Source organism: Meleagris gallopavo, chromosome 1, assembly GCF_000146605.3.
Source record: "Meleagris gallopavo isolate NT-WF06-2002-E0010 breed Aviagen turkey brand Nicholas breeding stock chromosome 1, Turkey_5.1, whole genome shotgun sequence".
NCBI lineage: Eukaryota > Metazoa > Chordata > Aves > Galliformes > Phasianidae > Meleagris > Meleagris gallopavo.
Genome location: NC_015011.2, coordinates 112,907,740 through 112,930,035, shown reverse-complemented (window position 1 = coordinate 112,930,035; position 22,296 = coordinate 112,907,740). Strand labels below are relative to the sequence as shown.

At 35.1% G+C, this 22,296-nt stretch overlaps 1 protein-coding gene across 1 annotated transcript in view; it reads right to left on the bottom strand.

The window, feature by feature from the left end:
* The window catches only part of DMD (dystrophin), a 1,000,055-nt gene that overhangs the window by 651,691 nt on the left and 326,068 nt on the right, over nt 1-22,296 (bottom strand). The window contains 8 exon segments of the mRNA XM_031557153.1: nt 1,199-1,381; nt 3,080-3,250; nt 5,006-5,161; nt 6,659-6,772; nt 9,719-9,931; nt 10,896-11,041; nt 16,731-16,911; nt 18,902-19,143. Coding sequence (XP_031413013.1) covers nt 1,199-1,381; nt 3,080-3,250; nt 5,006-5,161; nt 6,659-6,772; nt 9,719-9,931; nt 10,896-11,041; nt 16,731-16,911; nt 18,902-19,143 — 1,406 coding nt within the window.

Sequence of the window (22,296 nt, the reverse complement as noted above, 5' to 3'; positions counted from 1 at the left end):
TACCAAATCTGTTTTTTTCGCCATCCACCCTCTTCTTTTATTTGCTATTAAACTGGTCTTATCTCAACTTACAAGTTTTATCTCTTTTAAAATTATTATTATTTTTACAATCCTTCCATCTCATTTGGGGTAGGGGGAGCAAAGAGCTGTGTGCTGCTGCTTAGTTGCCTGAAAGGTTAAACCACAATAAAATTATGGGTTATTTAAGTTCCTAGAATACATAATATAATGTTGCAAAATATAATTATATTATATTTTACATTTACATTTACATTCCATTATTTAAAATACAACTCCTATTTTTTAGTATTCAACATTTTTCAGTACTTGAGGATACTTAAATATGTAGATAAAAATGGCACATTGAACGTATTTTTCCTTTTCTTCTTAGAAGAAAGTAGACTTACGGTAGTCCATAAGCCAAGATTCCTAGAGTAACAATTCATTTATGGCCTAACCTTGGCCATAGCAAATTCAAGTGCTTGTAAAGGTTAGAAAGAGATATTATCATACAATAGCATCATCATTAATAAGGGCAAACACAGTTTACCGGCTTAGATTAGAGATCTAATTTCCCAGGGTAAAATTTGAAGGAGATAAGTTTTACCCAACTGCATATTTGTCCTCTACAAAGTTAGCTAATGTGAGTTAGTTCATAATAAAATAAGCATATCTGAATCACCAGGACCTCTGTGTAAAATAAAAGCAGTTATAGGACAAGAAACTATAATGGAACTGGCCAAAATGGCAGAGTCAACTCAAAATGTGTGAGACACATTCAGATTGTCAGCAGATCAAATGCTGCTCCTGTGCTTTCCAGCTTCAGAGCCATTTAATCAAAAGCCTTAGCCATGGAAGAATGAAGCCTAGAGGAGCTGGTGAAGACAACACCACCGGGTTGCTACAGAAGCCAGATGCTTGGCTTAACCTCAGAAAGGATAAAGGAAATCTGAGCAGTCATTACTGTCCATCATCTACCAACCATGCCTGTGATCTCTCTTTAGTTTTACTCTCCAGCACATACGATTCTCACTAAGATTTAGGTACATGGCTTACAAAAACATGTGCTATTTAGTATGTAACTCATACAGCCAGAAGTGCTTTTAGGCTACTCATGGTCCCATACTGCAATACACCTTCATTCTCCACCTCCATTCTACAGTTAGAATATAAATACAACATTAACAAGACATCCAACCTCCAAAGTTTTGCTCTTTCCATTCAGTCTGCTGCAGAGTCTCTGGTAGCTGGTAATTAGAACATCAAGCTCCTTTTTCAAAGCTTCGTTAGCTGCAGGTGGAGCCTTTGCTATGAAATTATTCACAGAATCAGTAATAAGCTTCACTTTCACTTCTTTCTGCATGGCCTCTTCCTTTGCTCTCTGTAAAATAAAAATTGTAGTTCTGGTTTGAGAAAGAAGCAGATTTCAAATAACTCCTTCAGAATTGTCTCTGTCAGAAGAAAGAAAAAAAAACACAAAAACATTCAATAACTAATTAATTCCCGGAAATTCTGGGAATTAACCTTGAAACTTGAATGCACACAAAAAACTTGTTTTTATTTTTTTGGCAATATATCACAGAATTGCAGAAGTTGGAAGGGACCTCAACAGATCATCAAGTTTATCATTCCCGCTAAAGCACACACCCTTGCTGTAGAATTCTTCTGTATGTTAGTTTGGAACTTCCTGTGTTCAAGTTTTCGGCCATTACTTCTTGTCCTATCGCCATGTACCATCAAGAAGAGCCCAGCCTCTTCCATTTTCTTCCCACCTCCCTTTAGATATTCATAAACTTTTATCTGATTTCTCCCCAGTCTTGTTTTCCTGAGGCTGAAAAGACTCCAGGCTTTTTTCATATAGGAGATGCTCCAGTCTCTTTATCATCTTTGTGGCTCTATGCTGGACTCCTCCTAGGAGATCCCTGTCTTTTTTGAAATGGGGAGCTCAAAACCAGCCACAGTAGTCTAAATGTGGCCTCACCAGGACAGAGTAGTGTGTGGGAGGGAAATCACCTCCCTTGACCTGCTAGACACACTCTTATTAGTGAACCTCAGGATTCCACTGGCGTTCTTTGCCACAAGGGCACACTGCTGGCTCACATCCAACCTGTCATCTACTGGAACACCCAGGTCCTTCTCTGCAGAGTTCATCCTCAAGCAGGTCATCTCCTAACCTATACTGATACATGAAGTTATTCCTCCTCAGGTAAAAGGCCCTACACTTGTTCTTGTTAAACCTCATCTGGTTCCCCCCTGCCCAACTTTCCAGTCTGTCCAGGTCTTGTTGAATGACACACAGCCCTCTGGTGTGTAAGGCACTCCTTCCCAGCAAACCTGTTGAGGGTGGAGTCTATCCCTTCATCCAGGTTGCTGATGAAGATGCTGAACAAGACCAGACCCAGCACTGACCCCTAGGGAACACCACTAGATATAGGTCTCCAACCAGACTCAGCACTGCTGATGACAAACCTCTGAGCTCTGTCAGTCAGCCAGTTGTCCTTGTTCAGACTGGAAAAGAGAAGGTTCTAGGAAGACCACATTGTGGTCTTCCAGTACTTCAAGGGAGCTTATAAACAAGAGGGAGAGCAACTTTTTAAATGATCTGATAGTGACAAGGCAAGGGGGAGATTCAGGTTAGATGTCAGAAAGAAATTATTTATTCAGAGGGTGGTGAGGCACTGGTACAGGTTGCACAGAGAAGATGGGGATGTCCCATCCCTGAAGGTGTTCAAGGCCAGGCTGGATGTGGCCCAGGCAGTCTCATCTGATGGGTGGCAGCCCCGACCATGGCAGGTGATTGGAACTAGGTGATCTTTTAGGTCCTTTCCAATCCAAACCATTCTACAACTCTATAAAAATCAAGTATCCAACAAAGTAAAGAGGAAAAGAAACCACTTCGTTAACAATGTAGAAGTTTAAATATCCTCAAACTTTACTTGAAACTGGCTACTGCTTTAAATTTCAGGCTGAAAAAGTAGGTATCAGAAGACTCCTTTTTGAATGACAGATAGACTTCCTTTATAAAAGATGCTTCAAAAAGAACTTTAAAAGCTGTTCAAGGAGTTTGTTCATCTTTTACCTTCAGCTCTTCAACAGCTTTCTGTAATTCATCGGGTGTTTTATACTCAAAATCTCTTTCCAGATATTCTTCCTCAGCTTGTGTTATCCATTCATGCATCTCTGACAAATCCTTTCTGAGGCTCACAGTCTTATCCAAACCACCTTTTAATGCTGCCTTCTTAGCATGCGCCTTTAAAAAAGAAAACATTATGTGGTACTTAAAGCAAGTATGCTGCATGAACTCAATGGCATTTTAGCCTGAAAACTAATCTCAATCCTATAGTTATAGCTGTAAATTAGATAGCTGTTATTAATAAATACTTTGACAGTCAGACAATAAGAAGTAATGGGAAAAGTACAATGTATGTGTACACATACTTTTTTTTGTGAATACTGCTGTGCAGAATGGGTTTCTAATGATCTACCACATACTGAGGTGATCAGAAAACACATCTGAAAATATATCAACCAGGAACTCTGCTATAAAAGATGTAAAAAGAACAAGCAATATGCATGGCTTACTCTTGCTGATGAACTCATTATCAGATCCCTCAGAAAGGTGCATATCCTAAAGAGAGGTAAGTAAAAAAAAGGACACTTCTACTGTAGGAAAATACTTACCTTAGAATGAAAAAAACTTGCATTAAATGCTTTGCCAATCATTAACACTATACTGGGGTCATATAACTTATGTTATACCACCGTTTATAGAATGGTGCATCAGCCTACTAAAACTGATCAAAACTAATACCAGTGAGTGAACCATCTTTCGCAGTACAAATAAGTTATATCAGAAACACCTAGTTGCCACAATGCCATTTTTGGAATTGAGTACGCAGAGCTGATCACTCCAATATCCTGCAGAGTGATGCTACTTAGGTAAATCTTATTTTTCACAATCATCAGGAGGAACTCTGTCGTAGAATTTCATGTAAGTTTCTGGCTCTTGATGGTTTGGTTACCCATCCTTATTAAGGCCTGGCTGTTAAACATTTTACACAACTACTGTTTCACAGAACAAAACAGGATAACACCAAAAGGTTATGTCCAACAAGTGTGAAAGCAGATCAATATGGGGTCCTGCAAACTTGCCTCTTCCTTGGAAGAGAGAGTTACCTTCTATCACTTGGAAATGGTATCTGAATATTGACTGCTGGCTTACACAATCATGTTAACTGCATGTACATTAACCCAAGCTGACTTTTCCAAATAGTTTCAATGAAATTTTTATATTTACTGCTTCTCATGTGCTCTAAGAGCTGTTACTGAAGAAGTTATATTAGAAATCACTATTGAGAGACAATAATTTGTTTAGTGAATTGAATTGAACTATTACAGGATAATTTTCAGGGATGCCAGAATAAATCTGTAGCAGACTTGTGAAATTACAAGGCTGTACTTGAAATTTATTTGAAAGAAGTGCAAAGTTCTCAGATGCATTAATATTACAAAACTATTAAAATATTAATATTAAATTTAATATTAAAAATTTGACATTAATCAAATGGGAAAGACTACAGAAGAGCATCAACAAAATGTATTAGAGATTTAGATTCTTTTAAATATCTTAGATTTCCAAAATCAACTATTTTATAATTGTGCTTATCAGAAAAATGAAAGGATGGCATTTTTGCACATGCACAGTAATTTATACAATAAGAGTGTAAATTTATATGTTTATAAAACAGGTATAGCATATCTCCTGAATTCTATCTTTGAGAACGTTTCATTTCTTATTTCAGTATGACTGAAAGACTTAACATTCCTTAGTATCCATATCAGAAACTTGGCATACTTCACACATCTCAATTAAAATATGAATCATTATCTTGGATATTCTTTGGTTTGTTTCCTATCCATTAGGTATGCACAGAAGAACAAACTCTGCCAATGAAAAATGGATTATTAGTTTGAAAAGAACCAGTCAAAGAAGGAGATTTGATACCTGTTGGCAAATATGTTCCCATTGAGCATTGAGATCCTTTAGTTCTGTTGCTATTCTGGAAGCAAATTCTGGCTCTGCTTCCCTTTTCATTTTCTTCCCAATCTCATTAACACTGTTCAAACTCGGCTGGATTGTCTGGATATCATTCACTAAAGCCTGAAAGAACAGTAGAAGGTTAGGCAAGCAGCACTCACACAAACTATGTGATTTATACTTTTCCTATCAAAACATTTCTACGTGAGATTCTAACATGTCTTTGGTCCAGACTTCAACTCAAATGAGCACAATTAGTAGACTTCACTATGAACACAAATAAAAAAGGAATGAGGAACAAAAATGTGGTGAGCTATTCTATATCATATGATATTAATTTGCAAAATATATGAAGTTTTAAATATAAATTTACTACATACTAGATATGCATATATACAAATTGTGTATAAATATACATACATGCTACACATGATGTTATGTTATATACTGCATATTTTATTTGTATTTGTGAAAGAACATCTCATCACATTGGTGAAGCCATCTTACTAACTATGCATTACCATTGGTTTGGTAATTCACCTGATAGCTTCATTAGAATGATCTGAATGGTGACACTCAGGTTATTTTAGTTATTATAATTTTATTTGTGGTTGAATATTATTTAAACCCTGAGGTAGCTCTAACTCACCACCTCCAATTTTATTTGCTAAGGCCTTCTTTAGTCCTTCAGATGTTACCTAGACTTCTTACCCAGTAGAAAAAGCTGTAAGTGTAAAAATACAAATAGTGATGATGATTTTGATAACTTTACTACCATGACACTTTATTATATACTTCACAATAATGGCTAATACTTATGTAAATTCTTCATAAACTCAGGTGACATTTTAAAGGAGTTGCATGCAACTCACATCTCTGTAAGAGATAAGAGTTGTTCCACATAAATTATAATCATTTTTATTTCAATAAGGAATAAGAGAGTAATTTTGAGGAGCTTGTAGTTCTGTAAAATCAGTACATATCTTTCATAATATTTACACATCCTGCCAGAATATTTACAGAAGTTGTAAGTTCCGATGAATACTTTCTCAGAGACTGTTATAGGCTACAAGAGTCACTGCACTTACATACTCTGTTGGGACAGGCAGAAAAAAAATAGTAAACCCTGTGAAGAAAGTATCAACACTTCAAGATGCTTTAAAACTCTGCTGGGAGAAAATTCTGGTACTTCAAAGTTCAGTGAGAAAAAACAGATGCAACTCACAATACCTGCATACCTTCAGTTACCTGAAGTTATTTCAGTCAAGTCAGAAAAGTCTGTAAATCATGCACGACTAGTAGATGCGGAAGAAAGTCTTCTGACAAGGATCACTTAGCAGGTAAGTACACAGGCAATGCTTGCAAATTCAGCAAACTAAAAAAGCAACCATTTTAAGAGGCTACAAAACCTATACATTGTTGCAAGTCCCCTCTTGTCAATGCTTTGCTCCTGCTATAAATGTATACTGAAGTAGTCCCTGTATGCTTTCTCTCTGCATATTCAGGTTTTCCATTTTACAACATGAATTTATTTTTAGGAATGGTGATCATTTGTATAATTTCTGTGTAAGATTAATACAAAGAGAAGAAATAGTTGTCAAGCAGACAAATAATACTCACTGTACACTGTTCTAGTTGCTTTTCCAGAGCTTCTGAATCACCAAGAGCAGGCCATTCCTCCTTCAGAAAGACATCTACTTCAGCCATCCACTTCCTCAACGTTTTTGTGTCATTCTGTTTATTAAGAAGACATTTTATATCACAAAATAGTGTTAATTGCTAATAACATAATTCTGTCACTATGACTAGAACTCACTACAATTTAATTCTGAGATTATTTGTATTTAGATATTGAATGCACAGTCATCAGGTCCTCGTTTGGCTTCAGACTGTTCACACTGGGCCATTAGTCCAGCCTCATCTATCAAATCCTTCTATGATTTAAAATTCAGGATCATTTTTAAGGAAGTTGCATGTTCTGTTACCTATTCCTCAATCAGAACACAACACAGAAAGCATGCCACACTGCACAGAATAAAAAAGTTGTAAGCAAAACAGTAACTGAAACAAATTCAGTCCAGAAACTGAAATTTAATGACTCATGACTCAATGACAAGAGTTGAAAAGAGGATTTCAGAGACTGAGTCTCATTCAGTGTTTATAGTACTAGAGTATTTGTAATCACTAATTTGCTTTCAAAACACTTAAATTAAATCTGTAAATTATTAATAATAAAAAAGACAGAACATTAAATGCTTGCAAACAAGGAACATCACCAATCCAAAGAAGCATTGCATAGATAATGTAAGAGCATAAAAGGAAGAATGAGATTTGATGATCTGCCAAGAGGACCATATCCAGCTTTGCGGAGTCCTAGAGGTGAAAGACTTTATTCTTGCAGTCAATGAGAAATTAAATGGTCCTTAAAAAATGTGGCTTAAAATTATTTTAAAATGCTACCTAAGTTAAATAGATGCATGTTAAAAATGAAAATGATAAATAGCAAAAATGTCAAAGGCAAATTATACCATTTTTTCATCAAACCATTTTCATAAGCAGTGAATTATGTATCTCTGTTAAATGCTGAAAACAAAATTGAATTTCAATATTAAAAAGGATATATCATTAGAACACAAACTGTGCCCTAAAATGCATCAAAAAATGCTTTAAAAACTATTACCAGGTAATTAACTAAAGGAAGCATTTTCCTAATGTGCTTGGTGTATATAATAAAAACAAGCTACACTGGAAAATGCATTTAATTAATAAAAATACATGTAGAAATTACCAGTGTAGTTCAGAATGGCTATTACAAAAACACTGTTGAAGTCTCTACTGTGCATACAATTATCATTTAGTAAAAATAGTTCAGAATCATATTTCAAGATGAAAAAGTTATATCTTTACATGAATACTTATAGTTCATTACAGCTGCGAAGTACAGATCTGATGGAATTCATTAAAAATAAAAAATAAAAAAAATCAGTCTCCAGCTACCAGTGAAGATTGAATGTCTGACTTGCATTTTGAATCAGACTGCAAGTGTATTTTCCCTATCAACACTGATTTCAACATATCCCTTGCAGATGCATTCTATAATTTGCAACAGCTCAAACAATTGTCTGGAACACAAGTCATTCAAAGATTTGAAAAGACAGTGAGTTTTATATCAACCGTATACCACAGCAATTTCAGCAACAAATACAGAAGGCAAAAATTTGCATTCAGCAATACCTCAGGTAGTTTTGAAAGTACATGCTTTGCAGAGCATGGCCATGATGTTCAGGACACTGTCCTTTTAAGAACAGTGATTGAATCCTTAAGCTTCAGACAAAAAAGAAGACAAAGACTGGAATTTCACAATCAGATCACAGAGCCTTAGAATCATTGAATGGCTTTGGTTAAAATGGACCTTAAAGACCATTCAGCTCCAAGGCTCCTGCTGTGGGCTCACTAGTACTCCTTAGCTAGGTTTAAAGATGATAAGTTCTGAAAAAACATTCATATGAGGTTAAAAAAAATGTAACATTTGTTGTTTACTTGCTGACAGTTTTTTTTCTTATTTCCTTCAAAAATTGTCTACGGTAACAGTGGTCCTACAGATCTAAGAGGTGAAGAAGAAAACTCACTGTCAGATGAATACTATCTTCTTTTCCTCCTACAGAGTTTAAACATAATAAACTTCAAGTTGAAATATACTTGAAGAGAGAACCAGAGAACATTCACTACAAAGACTAATCTGTGATGATCTGTTTTGTGCAATTGCAAATATATCACTGTACTATTGATAAAATCAATTTTCAGTTTCCCTAGTCATATTGGGTGTAGGTATCAAAGTTTTGGTAGTAGGGAAGGGCGGGGCACACAAATCCAGGGTGGCCTCTGTGTCCCATGCCAGCACAGCATGCTCCACGACTGCAGAGGAGAGAGAAAATGTAAGAAATGTGAACACCAACACACAGTTTAGTGAAGAAGGAGGAAGAAAAGGTGCTGGATGAGAGTGGCAGAGACCATAGTGGAGGAAGAATGTACCCACATCCCGTGGGGAACCCCATGCCAGAGCAGGTGGATATTTCCCGAAGAAACCTGCAGCACAAGATGAGACCACTGCAGCAAAGTTTTCCTGAATGATTTATGGGCTAATCGTAAGTTTCAGTTCCCAAGCCCCTGAGCTGCTTGGTTGGGAGAGGAGTAGTTAACCTATACGTTAACATCAGTTTCTTGTGTAATGCTGATATATGTGATTTGTAAGCATAAACAAGAAATTCTCAGAGTGAAAAAAACCAACAGTGTAAGGTTGCAATAACGTCATTCTAAATACCTGAAAATCACATAACTGTGGAAATGAGGAACATTTCTAATTCTTGGCAACTGCTACCAAGATACTACCATGCTACAACTGCCATTAAACATGTAAGTGAATCTATTAAAGTCAATATGGTTAAAGCTACTTCACCTGCAATAAAAACTTTAACTACATTGAAGAAGTAAGTAAAGAAACACTAATAGCAATTTCAATGAAATTAAAGTTATTTAGAATTCAAAGAAAAATCCTGGACCCATCAAAATCAAGAGAACATTTCATTACATTTTAACTTTATGTAACTCCTTTGAGGTGTATGCTGTGCTATTCATAAGGCCACAAGCCACCTCAGGTGAGGCTGAATAAGTTTGTTTAACCTGGAATCGTTGGAGTTTAGTCATAAGATCCTCAAGTTTCTGGCAATGTTCCACCAACTGCGATGACAGCTTTTTCCAACGGCCAATGATCAACTCAACCTCCGATCGGTATTTCTGGCTGACTTCTGCAGGGGCTTTCCTAGACAAGTCTTCAACAGTTGCGTTGAGATAATTCAGGCCTTTTTGCTGCTCTTGCAGAGAACTCTGTAGAGCCTATGAAATAAGCAGTAAATAGTATCCAGACTTATGTATTAGGCAATTCTGAACAAACTTTTCTTAGCCATAGTTGAGGCTGCTGGATCAAGGACTGAAACCTCTAAACATAGGTTTCCTTTGCTAAAAACTGCAATTACTTATGCTACTAAATTATATGGAATTACTTTTCTCAAACTGCACTGCAGAGTTTTTAGTTTAACTACTACTAATAATAATCAGAGTTGTTTATGCTAGTTCATGGAGGTAATCCAGATACATTTCAATAACTTGAAATAGGAACTTCCTAAGATCCTTAAGACTACATTTTAAAACAATCAGACTATGAACAGAGAAAAATAATGAACTCAGAATTGCTTTTATGATTTTAAGTTTTCACAACCACTCATCCCAAATTTGCTGCATCTGGCTTCTTCTTTCTATATTCCGCTTTTCGTTTCTGCATGTTACTTGCTACGTGTATCAAACGACATGCACATTATTCATCAGATCTTAAAACAGTATCAAACATTGAAATGCAGGGAAGGTTTGTACCTACTGGCAAAACTTGTCCCACATTTGTGTCTGCTTGTAAATCTGACATGAAATTATGCATATTGTGCATTTTGCAAAGCACAAACAGTTTCATGTGAACAGAAAAAACTGAAATGACCTAATCTATACTTAACAGGTAAAATTATCATGAAAGAAATATTTTATACATCACGGGGACACATAAGGGCTCTTTCTTAACATGTTCAATATATTATAAAATTGGTTGAAGTGATGCACAACATTTTTATTTCTTTAACTAATGGAAGACAGTAAAAGTAACTATCCACTGTCTTCTGCAGTCCTTGGCTAAATCTCTAACTGATATAAATCACTCAAGATCCATAATCTTCAGTAGACTCATCAACACTTAAGGGCTCTGGTCCTCTGAACTTTTCATTCAAGACATTCTTTCCACAGTCTGAACGCTCACCTTAAGCTCCAAAAGTCTCTGTTCCATGATTTCATATTCAGCAACTGCAACCGGAGGTACGGAGACTTTAGTTTCTGACTGCTGGATCCATGAAAGTATAGTAGTCACTGTGTCTTTATAGCGTGCAGGAGGCAAACTGTCAAAAACTGCATTCAGTGGGGAAGAAAAAGGAAACAAAAATCATTTCACACTCAATTATTTGTTTTGTTGAGAAAAGATGTTTGATAGAGGACCTAGTCTTACTGAAGTCATTAGCCATTTTGCAACAGATTGCAACAGACCCAGTATGGTCAGCATTGGATTTTTCCAAGAGTAGCGGAAGAAGAAAACTTTTGAAGAATGAATACACTCTTTCTAATAGTTATATCTCTGTCATTTTATCAGGTGTGTATCACTGGACTCTCTTGTTCTAAGTCAAATGAAAATCTACATGGTTAAATCAATTTAAATGTGTGTGTTTAGAGATCAACATACAAACCAATGTACTTAACCCAAAATCTAATTTCAGAAATGTAACAGGAAACAGGATGCCTTTTTATGGCCCATGCTCGTCTGTTTAACGTTTCATTTCAAGTAAAAGGTTCTATTTAGGACATCTGTTAAAAGATTAGAAGACTAATCTCTCTACAGTGAAGCTGAATTTTATTGTCCTCTCATTACAACAACATTGCAGTTGCCATAAACAGACAACATCTGGAGCACACACTACCAACTCATAAGCAGAGATACTCTGTCTGCCCTCAACTATACTTTCATCTACAGTCGTTGAGGTAAGCACAGACAAAAAATATGTCTAGTTCATTGAAACATTTTCAACTTGTGCCACGAAATAATGAAGTTTACAAATGTTCAAAAAAGATTACAACTATTTTTATCTCATGTGTGTTTCAGAAGGAACTGTACTGAAAATTGACATAGTTGTCCAAAAGCAATTATGACAGACAAGTGCAAGCTTGCTTACATTTTCATAAAACAATGGTTGGCAGAATGCACTGCTCAATGTAACTTACTTTTTTAGTTATTAACAGAATGTTTCTTTAAAAACTTGTACTGTCAGCAAGGCATCACTACAATATATGAAAATCACATCCGCTTAAGGTCTCTCTCTTGTGGAACACGCACTTTATTACGGCGTACCATCCTCTTCTTGAAATACTGCCCAATACCATTTACTACACAAAACTGCAGATTTACAAAAGATAAGTCTCGCTTCCATGGAGATTATTATTATTATTATTTTCCCTTTTAGAGTGTGCTTTATTCACACAAAAAGAAATTGTGATATATGCTACATAGAAAACAGGCATTTTCCATACTATCACCACTGCTAACAGTAGACCTACTGAAATAGCATTTTTAAATTTTTTATTTCCTTAGTTATATTTGTACTGCCTGTGACTCATTTATTAAAAAAATCTTATTTTAGAATAAAATACATTTAAATTCTTCACTCCAAATTGAGATACTAACAGCTCACATACAATAAAGAAGCATACAACTCTTAATTTGCATTATTATTTAAAATATATAATGGAATTCAGCGTTTTGATGTCATGTTTAACTTGTATAAATGACGATTTTCTCCTTCAAATGAAAAACAAATCTTAGAACTGCTATATGAGTTCAAGTAGCTATATAAAAGAAAAGCTGTTTTTGGTAGTAGTGGGGAACACTACAGAACAGGTGAAGAGCAGATTTACCATGACACAAAACTCTACCAAACTGCATGAAACTCATACTCCGAAAATTTGCCAGTAAAACAACTTGATGACCATTCAAGTATTGCTATGTTTTTTTCATTTTTTTATCTAATAATGTTATCTGCCACTTGCAGGACTAAATAAGGACCACAGCCATTGATTTAATCAAGTTCCCAATTAAGCTACTAAGTATTCAATTTAAAAAACACTTGTAAGTTCAGTGAAGAACAAATTAGTAGGAATGAAGTAATAGCTTTCCATATCTTTCACTGAGGTAGATTTTTCTTTTAATGACATATCTGTATTTTCCTCCACAAGAAAGCATCTTATTTTAGAACAGCACTCAACAATTGACTATATTGGTTTTCCAATTTCTGGATGTCAGTGATGAGAATCCAAACTCCTACAGTGAAATCATTGTTATGTAATTTCAGATTTCAAAGATCTCACACATTTATGATCTCACTACAGGCAGTATGAATCTCTAAGTTCCCCATGCTCATAACATACATACACACACAGGCCTGTTTATTACCCCAAAATTTGTTTTGCCACAAAATTGTTTGTAGATCAGTGCCCACATAATGAATGAGGTGCATTAATATGGATTCTGATATCTTATATGATGATTTGTAGTTAGAAAGATGTAACAAGTTTTCAACCCAAGCTGTAATTAAATTAGATCTTCTTTATTTTATTAACAGATTTCCTGATTTTTATTTTTATTTTTCTCTCAAAACAAAAATGAAATAAGGATACAATTATTTCAATAACTATCAAATCCCATTGATTATATTGCAATGTCCATCTCCTTCAGTCAGGACAAATCCCACTGCTCATCACCTGATTGTGAAATGATAAAGACATTGAATATAACCTATGAGATCATTTCTGTAGTGCTTGAAACAAACTGTCTACATAAAATTGCAAGTATTTCCCATAAAAATCTCCTTGAAAGTAACTACAGTGTTTACAATCACGTATTTTTCTTGAAATTTTTTTTGCTAATTTTGTAATACCTATCTTTGAAGAAATTCATCAAAGCCTTTATACTGATAACTTCATTAAAGTAGTGATTCTTATTTTTTTCTTACTCAAGTACAAAACAATTGGTGAAAGATTATTATACGCATCATAACAATTTCACTGTCACTTATAACCTATCTCTAAGATATATTAAGCAGGAAAATGTCATCAGTTAGAAATTCAAAGCAAGGCAGAAACAGGACAAACAAAAATTCAAATGGCTTTCTTATTGTTATGGTTACCGTGGTTTCTTGTCTTAGAAATTTATGTCAAGACTGAGTTGCGTGACCTCTAGGTTATACAGTCTTGTTTAAAATACCATGCTTAGGGAGAAAAGCGTACATGCAAAATACAGTAAAGAGGGGCCATAAAGAATCTTTACATGATACAGAATGCCATAAAAGCTTTTCTGTTTGTTTTCTGTTTGCTTGGTTTTTAATGTCACTTTCTAAATATCTAATGATATCACCAAAACTCCCAATGAATTATTGTCTTGACAAATTGAGAACGGGAATGAGCATGTTTCTCAAGGAAGGTGGGTAACATTTCATTACAGCAAGACTGAAAACCAGAAGAATTTTAAAAGAATTTAGAACAGACACAGAACAATATGTATCCAGGAACTAGTCACTACAATCTGGGACTTGTTTTGAACCACAGAGTACTTACTGAATTCTTTGCTGAGAGACTGACTAGACTCCTTAATTTAAATCTACCACACAGCATCAGTTCATTTCAAGACAAGTGAATATAATGTTTACTCCCTCATTTTTTCACCAGAGTATTTATAAAACCAAGAATTTCCTTGTGAAAACAAATTATTTGTATTAAAATTATTTCCATAACTGTCCATTTCACTCCCATTATTGAATATCCAGAGGTTAGCACTATCTATTTTTTCCATGAACTGGTATTGTAGAAATGACTTTGATTGAGTTTGGACAAAAGACAGGGCTGAAATGATGGATATATCATATTCAAAAGGATCATACCTATGGGTATACAGATACTATAAAAGAAAAATGAGGTAACATTTTCTCATATTTTATGAGATTGTAAAGAAGTAAAATCAAACAAAAAAATAGATTTAATATTGGCTTTAAAATATACTTTTTTTAAATGGAAATACTATTTGAATCATGGAGAAAAACATTTCAGGAATGCTGATGTCATCTTTTGTATTTTATGAAGAACTCTACTGTGCAGCTACTAAGCACTCATGAACCTAAAAACCACAACAAACAAAACTAACTTGAGAGAGACAAGTTATTTTGGCAGAAAAATATTTCCTGTAAACAAATCAGAAGAGAATATCACAGTACTCTCATCTGCCAGAAAGAAAGATAATGTAGTAATGTAATACAAAAAAAATCTTGAAATCTGAACCATTTTAAATGAAGGTAGAAACAGAGAATCATACAGTAATCAAAGTTGGAAAAGATCTCTAAGATTTCCTGCTCCAACCACTAGCCCATTCTCATCATGCTCACTAACCATGACCCTCAGTACCACACTTAGACAGTTCTTGAACATCTCCTGTGATGGCAACTCCACCACCTCCCTGGGCAGCCTGTTCCAATGCCTCTCTACTCTTTCTGAGAAGAAACTTTTCCTAATATCCAACCCAAAGGTCTTCCCATGTAGAGCAAACATACAGGAAGAACAAGAGACCATTGGAGACTTCTGTTCTCTACCATTTTAGGACGCTCATGCTGATCTGCTCAGTGCTGCCACTGAAGGACAGCTACTACTGTGGCTGGACAGGTAACAGAAGCATTTTGCAATACAGTACACAACAACAGCCAGAAAAAACTCCAACACAGCACTTGCTTTGTGACATTATAATTCAAATAATGAACACTACTTATCTTACAATCAATTGGCTAGTTGGTCTTGCTATAATAAAATTAGGAAAAGTAGAAACAGTAATTATATAAAACAATATAGAAAATAAAACATAAAGAAGTCAGCATTTTCCATATTTTCCTGTTGGTAGGATGGTAAATAATGTCAACATACAAAACAGTGTGGCATTTAAAAAAATTAAATATTATCAATTCCAAGGCCATCTTCAGTGTCATAAATAAATGCTACACTCCTTAAAACTTAAATTCTACAAATTATTCTTCCATCACATGCTATACCATATTTGTATTTTATTTTTTCAGTTGTCTTATGCATCATCACGTTTTCAGTTTGTGTATGTATGTGAAGTAACCATTACAACACAATAATGCAGTGTTTTTGGGGGAAAAAAAAAGAAAAAAAATAGCCCTTATTTAAAAATAGAATCATTCTCAATAAAGTAACTCAAGAGGAATACCATAAAGATCCACTAGAAGGAGCTGGCATTCTGTCTAATTTCAAAATACTACAGTCATTTAGAGGTATCATTGCTCTAAGGGAAATATAATCTCTGCTGTTGAGAAAGATATAAATTAATATTTTTATCTGATACTTCAATTTTAATTTCGTAATCAAATATGCTAAATGTACAGTAGTCATTGGCGTGCAGGTCAATAATAAAATCACCTTCAATTTTAGTATAGAATCCCGTCCCTTTTAAATATGTGTTTTACTACAACTACTACAAATGATATTATAACTAACAATCATGCATTTCATGCTGAAGAAAATAAACAGTTTAGCGCATGATGATATTCTAGACAGCCTAAAATAAGTATTATGTTTAATGAGTTTTGTGGAGTTAAATTTCTATTCTATACATGTCTAGAGGAGATTCACTGCCAAAATTAAACTCTCCTCTGTACTGACAGATATAGACAGAGCTCTTTCTTATAACCCTACTAAAGAAAGCTTTATATTGCCAAAACGTATCACAAAATCTGCTATATATGTTCTGTCAGAAGGAAATCTGATGGTAGAACAACACCAAATGTAACTTTTGCTTCTGAACAATGTACCCTTCCCCAATTTCCTATTGTTTTATCATAACTTCAGATAAGCTAATTTGATTGCAAAAAGATTACCTAAATTGTACTACTCATTTAGTGCTACTGAAACAACTACAAAAGTAGGAAGGCAAAATGTCTATGTTCATACTTTGTACTCTAGTCAGAAAAAATCAACTTTTGTCATGAATACTCACTGGTCTGTAGTTGCTTTTCTCTGGTGTGCATGTCAGCAAGTATTTGTTTGAAGTGGCTGGTAAAAGCAGCAAGGTCAGCATCCAGAAACACTGGGCTGCCTTCTTTCTCTTTCAGAATTTGACTTTGAGCCTTTAGCCGTTCAATTTGGGGCTGAAGAGTTGACATTCGGATGATTTCGTCCTGTACATTTGGATTAAAAAATATATAAAATAATCAAGAAAAACCCATCCCCCAAATGAAATCACTTGTGCCATGAACTCATCATTTCACTACACACTGCAAAATTACTTTGCTTTCAAAGCCAGTAATAGTAAGAACAAATATCACGAATATACTTTTATTTTTTCTAACCAATCAATAGTTCTGGTTCCCAATATGATACTTGCTGTTGTTTAAAATCACTTCCACGTTTCATTATCACTTTAGTAATATAATACTAAAGTACATCCAAATTCCATGTCTGAAGACCATTCCTTCCATATGGAGGTGGAGAGAGAAACTCCACATTTGCTATAGTCCTGAACCTGTCTCTGTTAGATCACGGTAATGTATTACAGGTTAAGGTTCTGCTATTTTTTCTTCTGGAGACCTTGTACAGACTGTAAGACTATCAATTAATAAGTAAAAAGAAATGAGAAAAGTCAATATCTTTAAGTAGGCTTCTCTAAACAGAAGGTTTTTGCAAGAAGGTGTTCTACCTGCTTGAAAATGTGCAAAAACATAAATAATAGCAGGAATAGATGTAAACTTATTTCTCAAACGTTGTTTTAGTTTGAAAACTTCAGGAAGCACAGATTTGGTAGAATCATGCATCTACAAGCATGTAACAAAATTTACTGGTTACTATATCTCAATTTACAAATTATTTGCATGTCAAAAAGTATTAGGAAGTGAGTACAGATGTAAGAAGCTCTCCACATTTAAACTCCTCCTCAAATGTTGATCAAAGTTCTGAAAAAGGTATTGTACCCCTTCAAAAGCCTCTATGTAGCAGTCCAAAACCAAGATACACAGGAAAGAGTGGATTTCATGAAGAGTTATAGACAGTAAGAAAGATGAGCAAATTTCTACAGCAGGGAAGCACATAACTGAAAATGTTTTTGGAGGTTTATGACTAAATTGGCGTGGCTGTTTTTGTACAACTATTGAATTCTATCTTATGATTAGGGAATAATATTCCTCCTATTGACTACACATATGCAGGGCACACAACAGATAACATGTATAAGGGTAGGATTTTGGACTTGACCATAAAGACACTTTTCAGAACTCAGATCTTTACAACCAGAGATGACGAGCAATAGTTTCTTAATGAAGTGTCAAAGAAATAGATTCTTATAGGAAGAATAAGAAGAGTTTAAGGGTCTAATTATCTAAATTTAGGTATGCAAATATCTTAAAATAATTAAATAATTGGAACAGAATTTTAAATACTCATATACCAGGCCTCTTTATTTACCATTCCTTCCTTTCCTTGAATAATTATCCTTCATTAACTATTTTGGAAACACAAGGAGTACAATCATAGAATGGCCTGGATTGAAAAGGACCATAATGATCACATAGTTTGAACCTCAACCATCAGACCAGGCTGTTCAGAGCCACATCCAGCCTGGCCTTGAATGCTCCTGGGATGGGGCATCCACAACCTCCTTGGGCAACCTGTTCCAGTGTGTCACCACCCTCTGTGTGAAAAACTTCCTCCTAATATCTCCCTTGTCTAAGTTTAAAACCATTCCCCCTTGTCCTATCACTATCAACTCATGTAAACAGTCATTCCCCCTCCTGTTTATATGCTCCCTTCAAGTACTGCAAGGCCCCGAAACCTTCTCTTCTCCAAGCCAAAAAAGCCCAATTCCCTCAACCATTCACAGGAGAGGTGCTCCAGCTCTGATCACCTCAGTGGCCCTCCTCTGGACCCATTCCAAGATCTCTGTGTCCTTCTTGCGCTGGGGGCTCCAAGCCTGGATGCAGCTCTCCAGATGGGGCCCCACAAGAGCTGTAGAGGGGGACAATCACCTCCCCCTCCCTGCTGGCCATTCCTTTTTTATTGCAGCCCAGGATACAGTTGGCCTTTTGGGCTGCAAGAAACAGCGTACGCTATAATTTGGCCGTCAGTTGGTACACATAGGAAGTACAATATAATAAACAACTTAGAAGAATCTCTAACCTTGCATTTTTCCAACTGAATTTTTACTGTAGCAGGATCTGTTGCTGGTGTGGGTTGTGCTTTCAGCCAGTTTTCTGCTGTAATTGCTGTCTGCTCCAGTTGCTGCAGCTGGGAATAGAAGTCAATGATGCTATTTTGGTACTCCAACCATGCCAGTCTTTCACTCAGCAACTGACAGAACTCAATCCAGCGACTCTTCAGCTGCTCTGAGGCTTGTTTAATGTTGTCAGCATTCAGACCCTCTATAAAGAACGCGAGAGAAGAAGCTCAACACTTAAAAGTCACAAAGAAGTAAATCAGTTTACAGTACTTTAACAATTCAATTTCTACAGCCGAGAGCTAATAAATCTAAATAATTTTGTATCATCAAATAACAAACCTGAACATACAGATGTTATACATCTATGGAGAAAGAATTTCAGAACTACTTGAAGTTACTGTCAGACTATTTTTGTTGCAATGGGAATGAATTATAAAGTGCATTATGATAAGAAAGGGAACAAAGCAGAAAGTTGTAACATAATACATAAAGCTAATTAAAACTGCTGTAAAAGGTAAGAAAATGAGTCATAACTGGATTTTGAAAGCTCTGTCTGGATTGCAACTGGATTTTAACATATAAGATCCCTATGTGGTTTTCTTTGTTTCAAAGGCAATTTTCAAGTGTATGGGAACTAGGTTCCACAGTTATTTTGATGTTTTTAACAATCCAATCCTTAAGTTTAGCATTACATGCTAGTTTAGAAATATTGTAAGTGCTTAAGAATAACAGTCCTCATCAGACCAAAGTAACACGTAGTAAAGTCCCCTGTCTCCAACAGTGTTCATCAACAGACATCAAGCAATGATTCAGAGTCAAGAAACCATGTGTCATTTCTTCATAATTATTTTCAGCCAGGGTTTGGTTTGGCATGCCATACAATGACACACATAGCAACAGAACTGATACTGACCAAAAAATTAATAAACTTCTCAATCAAGTACATGTTTAAGAACTTTTTTTAGTAACATCAGCAGCAAGACATACATTAATTAACCAGTAGAACAAAAGCTATGTTTTGATATATGATAGGTATTTTCATATTTCTTAAAACCAAAATTAAATGCAAACAAAACGAAAACCTTCAATGTAATACTTCTGTGATTTTTAAGATGCTGTTGATGTGATTTATCTTGGTTATAGACTGTACTTAAAATCTTCAAAAAAAAATTCTCTATGAGGGATACAAAACTGTGAAGTTCATGCACAACTGTTTGAGATAGAACTTAGGAAATATAGTCCCAATTATGGCTAAAGTCATTACATAAAATAATACCAAAAACCTACTATAATAAACTTAATAATGACCATTACAACACAACATGGTAAATCACGCTAATTGGACTGTGTCTGCTATGGAACTCCATTGTTCTCCAACAATCATTATTTTGGATTCAGCTCAAGGCTGATTCAGTGCCACTTGTAAACAGATGACTGTGCAGTACCTTACAGTAAATTCCTGGACAGACTCTATTTCTAGGATATTGCCCTAGCAAAGAAAATTGGACATGGTTTCAAAAAATGCAAGCAAGGATGCAGAAAGAAGCCCAGCAATACGAGGATATAACGATAACTGTGGTGGTTACAACAGCTACATAAACATGCTGTACCCAGGAAAATGAATGGCACAATTTAATGATTGAGCAAGGATCTAAAATAAAACTTAAAGCGTGAAGAGGTAGCATCATTCTGATACAAGTTAGTAAGATCCATTGGTGATGTGTTTCTTTTGCGTGTGTGTGTGTGTGTGTCTGCATTTGGAGAACTACTTTATTTTCATAGAGTATCTTATGAATACTGTCTTAATGTCTAATGAATATACATCAATATGCAAAGAGGCAGCATAAACCTGAATGGCATAGCGGATCTTAATAACAACAAAGACGACTGGACACATACATAATGAGTGTTACCAACGTCAAGAAAAAAACACATATATAGGAGACAAGCTTTTGATTATGCTGTATTTCAAAAATTACATCTGTCCTATTGTGACTGGTTATAAAAATGCTGTATGCTCTTAAAAGAGAGCAAACATCTCTGGCGCAGTGTACATAATTAATTACCTCTGAACCTGGAAGACACTTCCTGTGACTTTGACAGATAGAAAAAAGTCACTTTTATTCTTCCCTTCTCTCCTCTCTTTCCAAGCTGCCACAGTTTCCAAAGTATCCTGAGGCCAGATTACAATTACAAGAGAAAGTGCACCCATGAAGTGGGAAGTACAAGATCAGAATGAGCAGAGCTATGCTTCCTAAGAAGCCACTTTAGATAGTACAATACCCTACTGAAGTGAAGACCCATCTGAAAATCTCCAAGGGACACTCTTTTAAAACTCTCTAAATTCACAGTCCAGAAAAAACCTATCGAATGATAATATACCGTTTTCAGAAGGATGCAAGAAAATGGCCATTACTTGCATGTCATAAATTTTGCTAGAAGTGTCTAAGCTAAAATGGTAAAAGGTAATTTAATTTCCTAAACCTATATATATACATGTTCAAATAATTCTAATCCAGAAATTGAACTTGTCCAAATCTTCACATTTATCTCGTTTTAAAAAAAGCATGTCCTCCTTCTATTTGAAAATTAATAATTATTTGAATAGGTGATGCAATGCGGGCAAAATTCTAATGTTCTTGTTTTCAGACGGAATTGTTGAAAACCAAAAGCTCAAAACATACTTCCATGAGAAGTACTGATTTCTTCACTATCTTTAGCAACTATCAGCTTGTATTCATGATGTTGACAACAATCTTCTTAGTGCACTTCACTCATGGCAACAAGACATACCAAAATTGAGAATCAGGAGAATTAACACTACAAAATCCATTTTCTGATAAAACACTGTTAATTTAGAAATAATGGTTCATAACCTTTTCATGTTTCATATTCTAAGAGCTCCTGATATAATCAGTGAATAAATAAACTGTTCCCAGAGGAAACAGATCATTGCCTGGAGTACCTCTATTAATTTTACTACCTTGTCTACTGTGCATAACAAATTGTGTCAGTACTTTTAATTGTGCAGCATCTTACATGCAAGTACTCTGGAACTGCCAGGTAGTATAAAGCATATCTTATCAAATGTATTTATCATTTGCTATGAATCTATGACAGAATAACGTAATATTATCTACGTTTTTATAGATTTTGATGCTTAAGCATATGTGAAATGGTAACTCATAATGAAACAAGATAATATGTTCCTTCCTTAAAAAAATGGCTCCTAACCATTATGTGTTCTATCACAACAAATTCTTCTTCTATACTCACTTTAATGCTGCCTATCAAATGTCTCTCAGTAGTTATTTTGTTGCATTTTAGAATAGAATTGGTTATATATATATATATA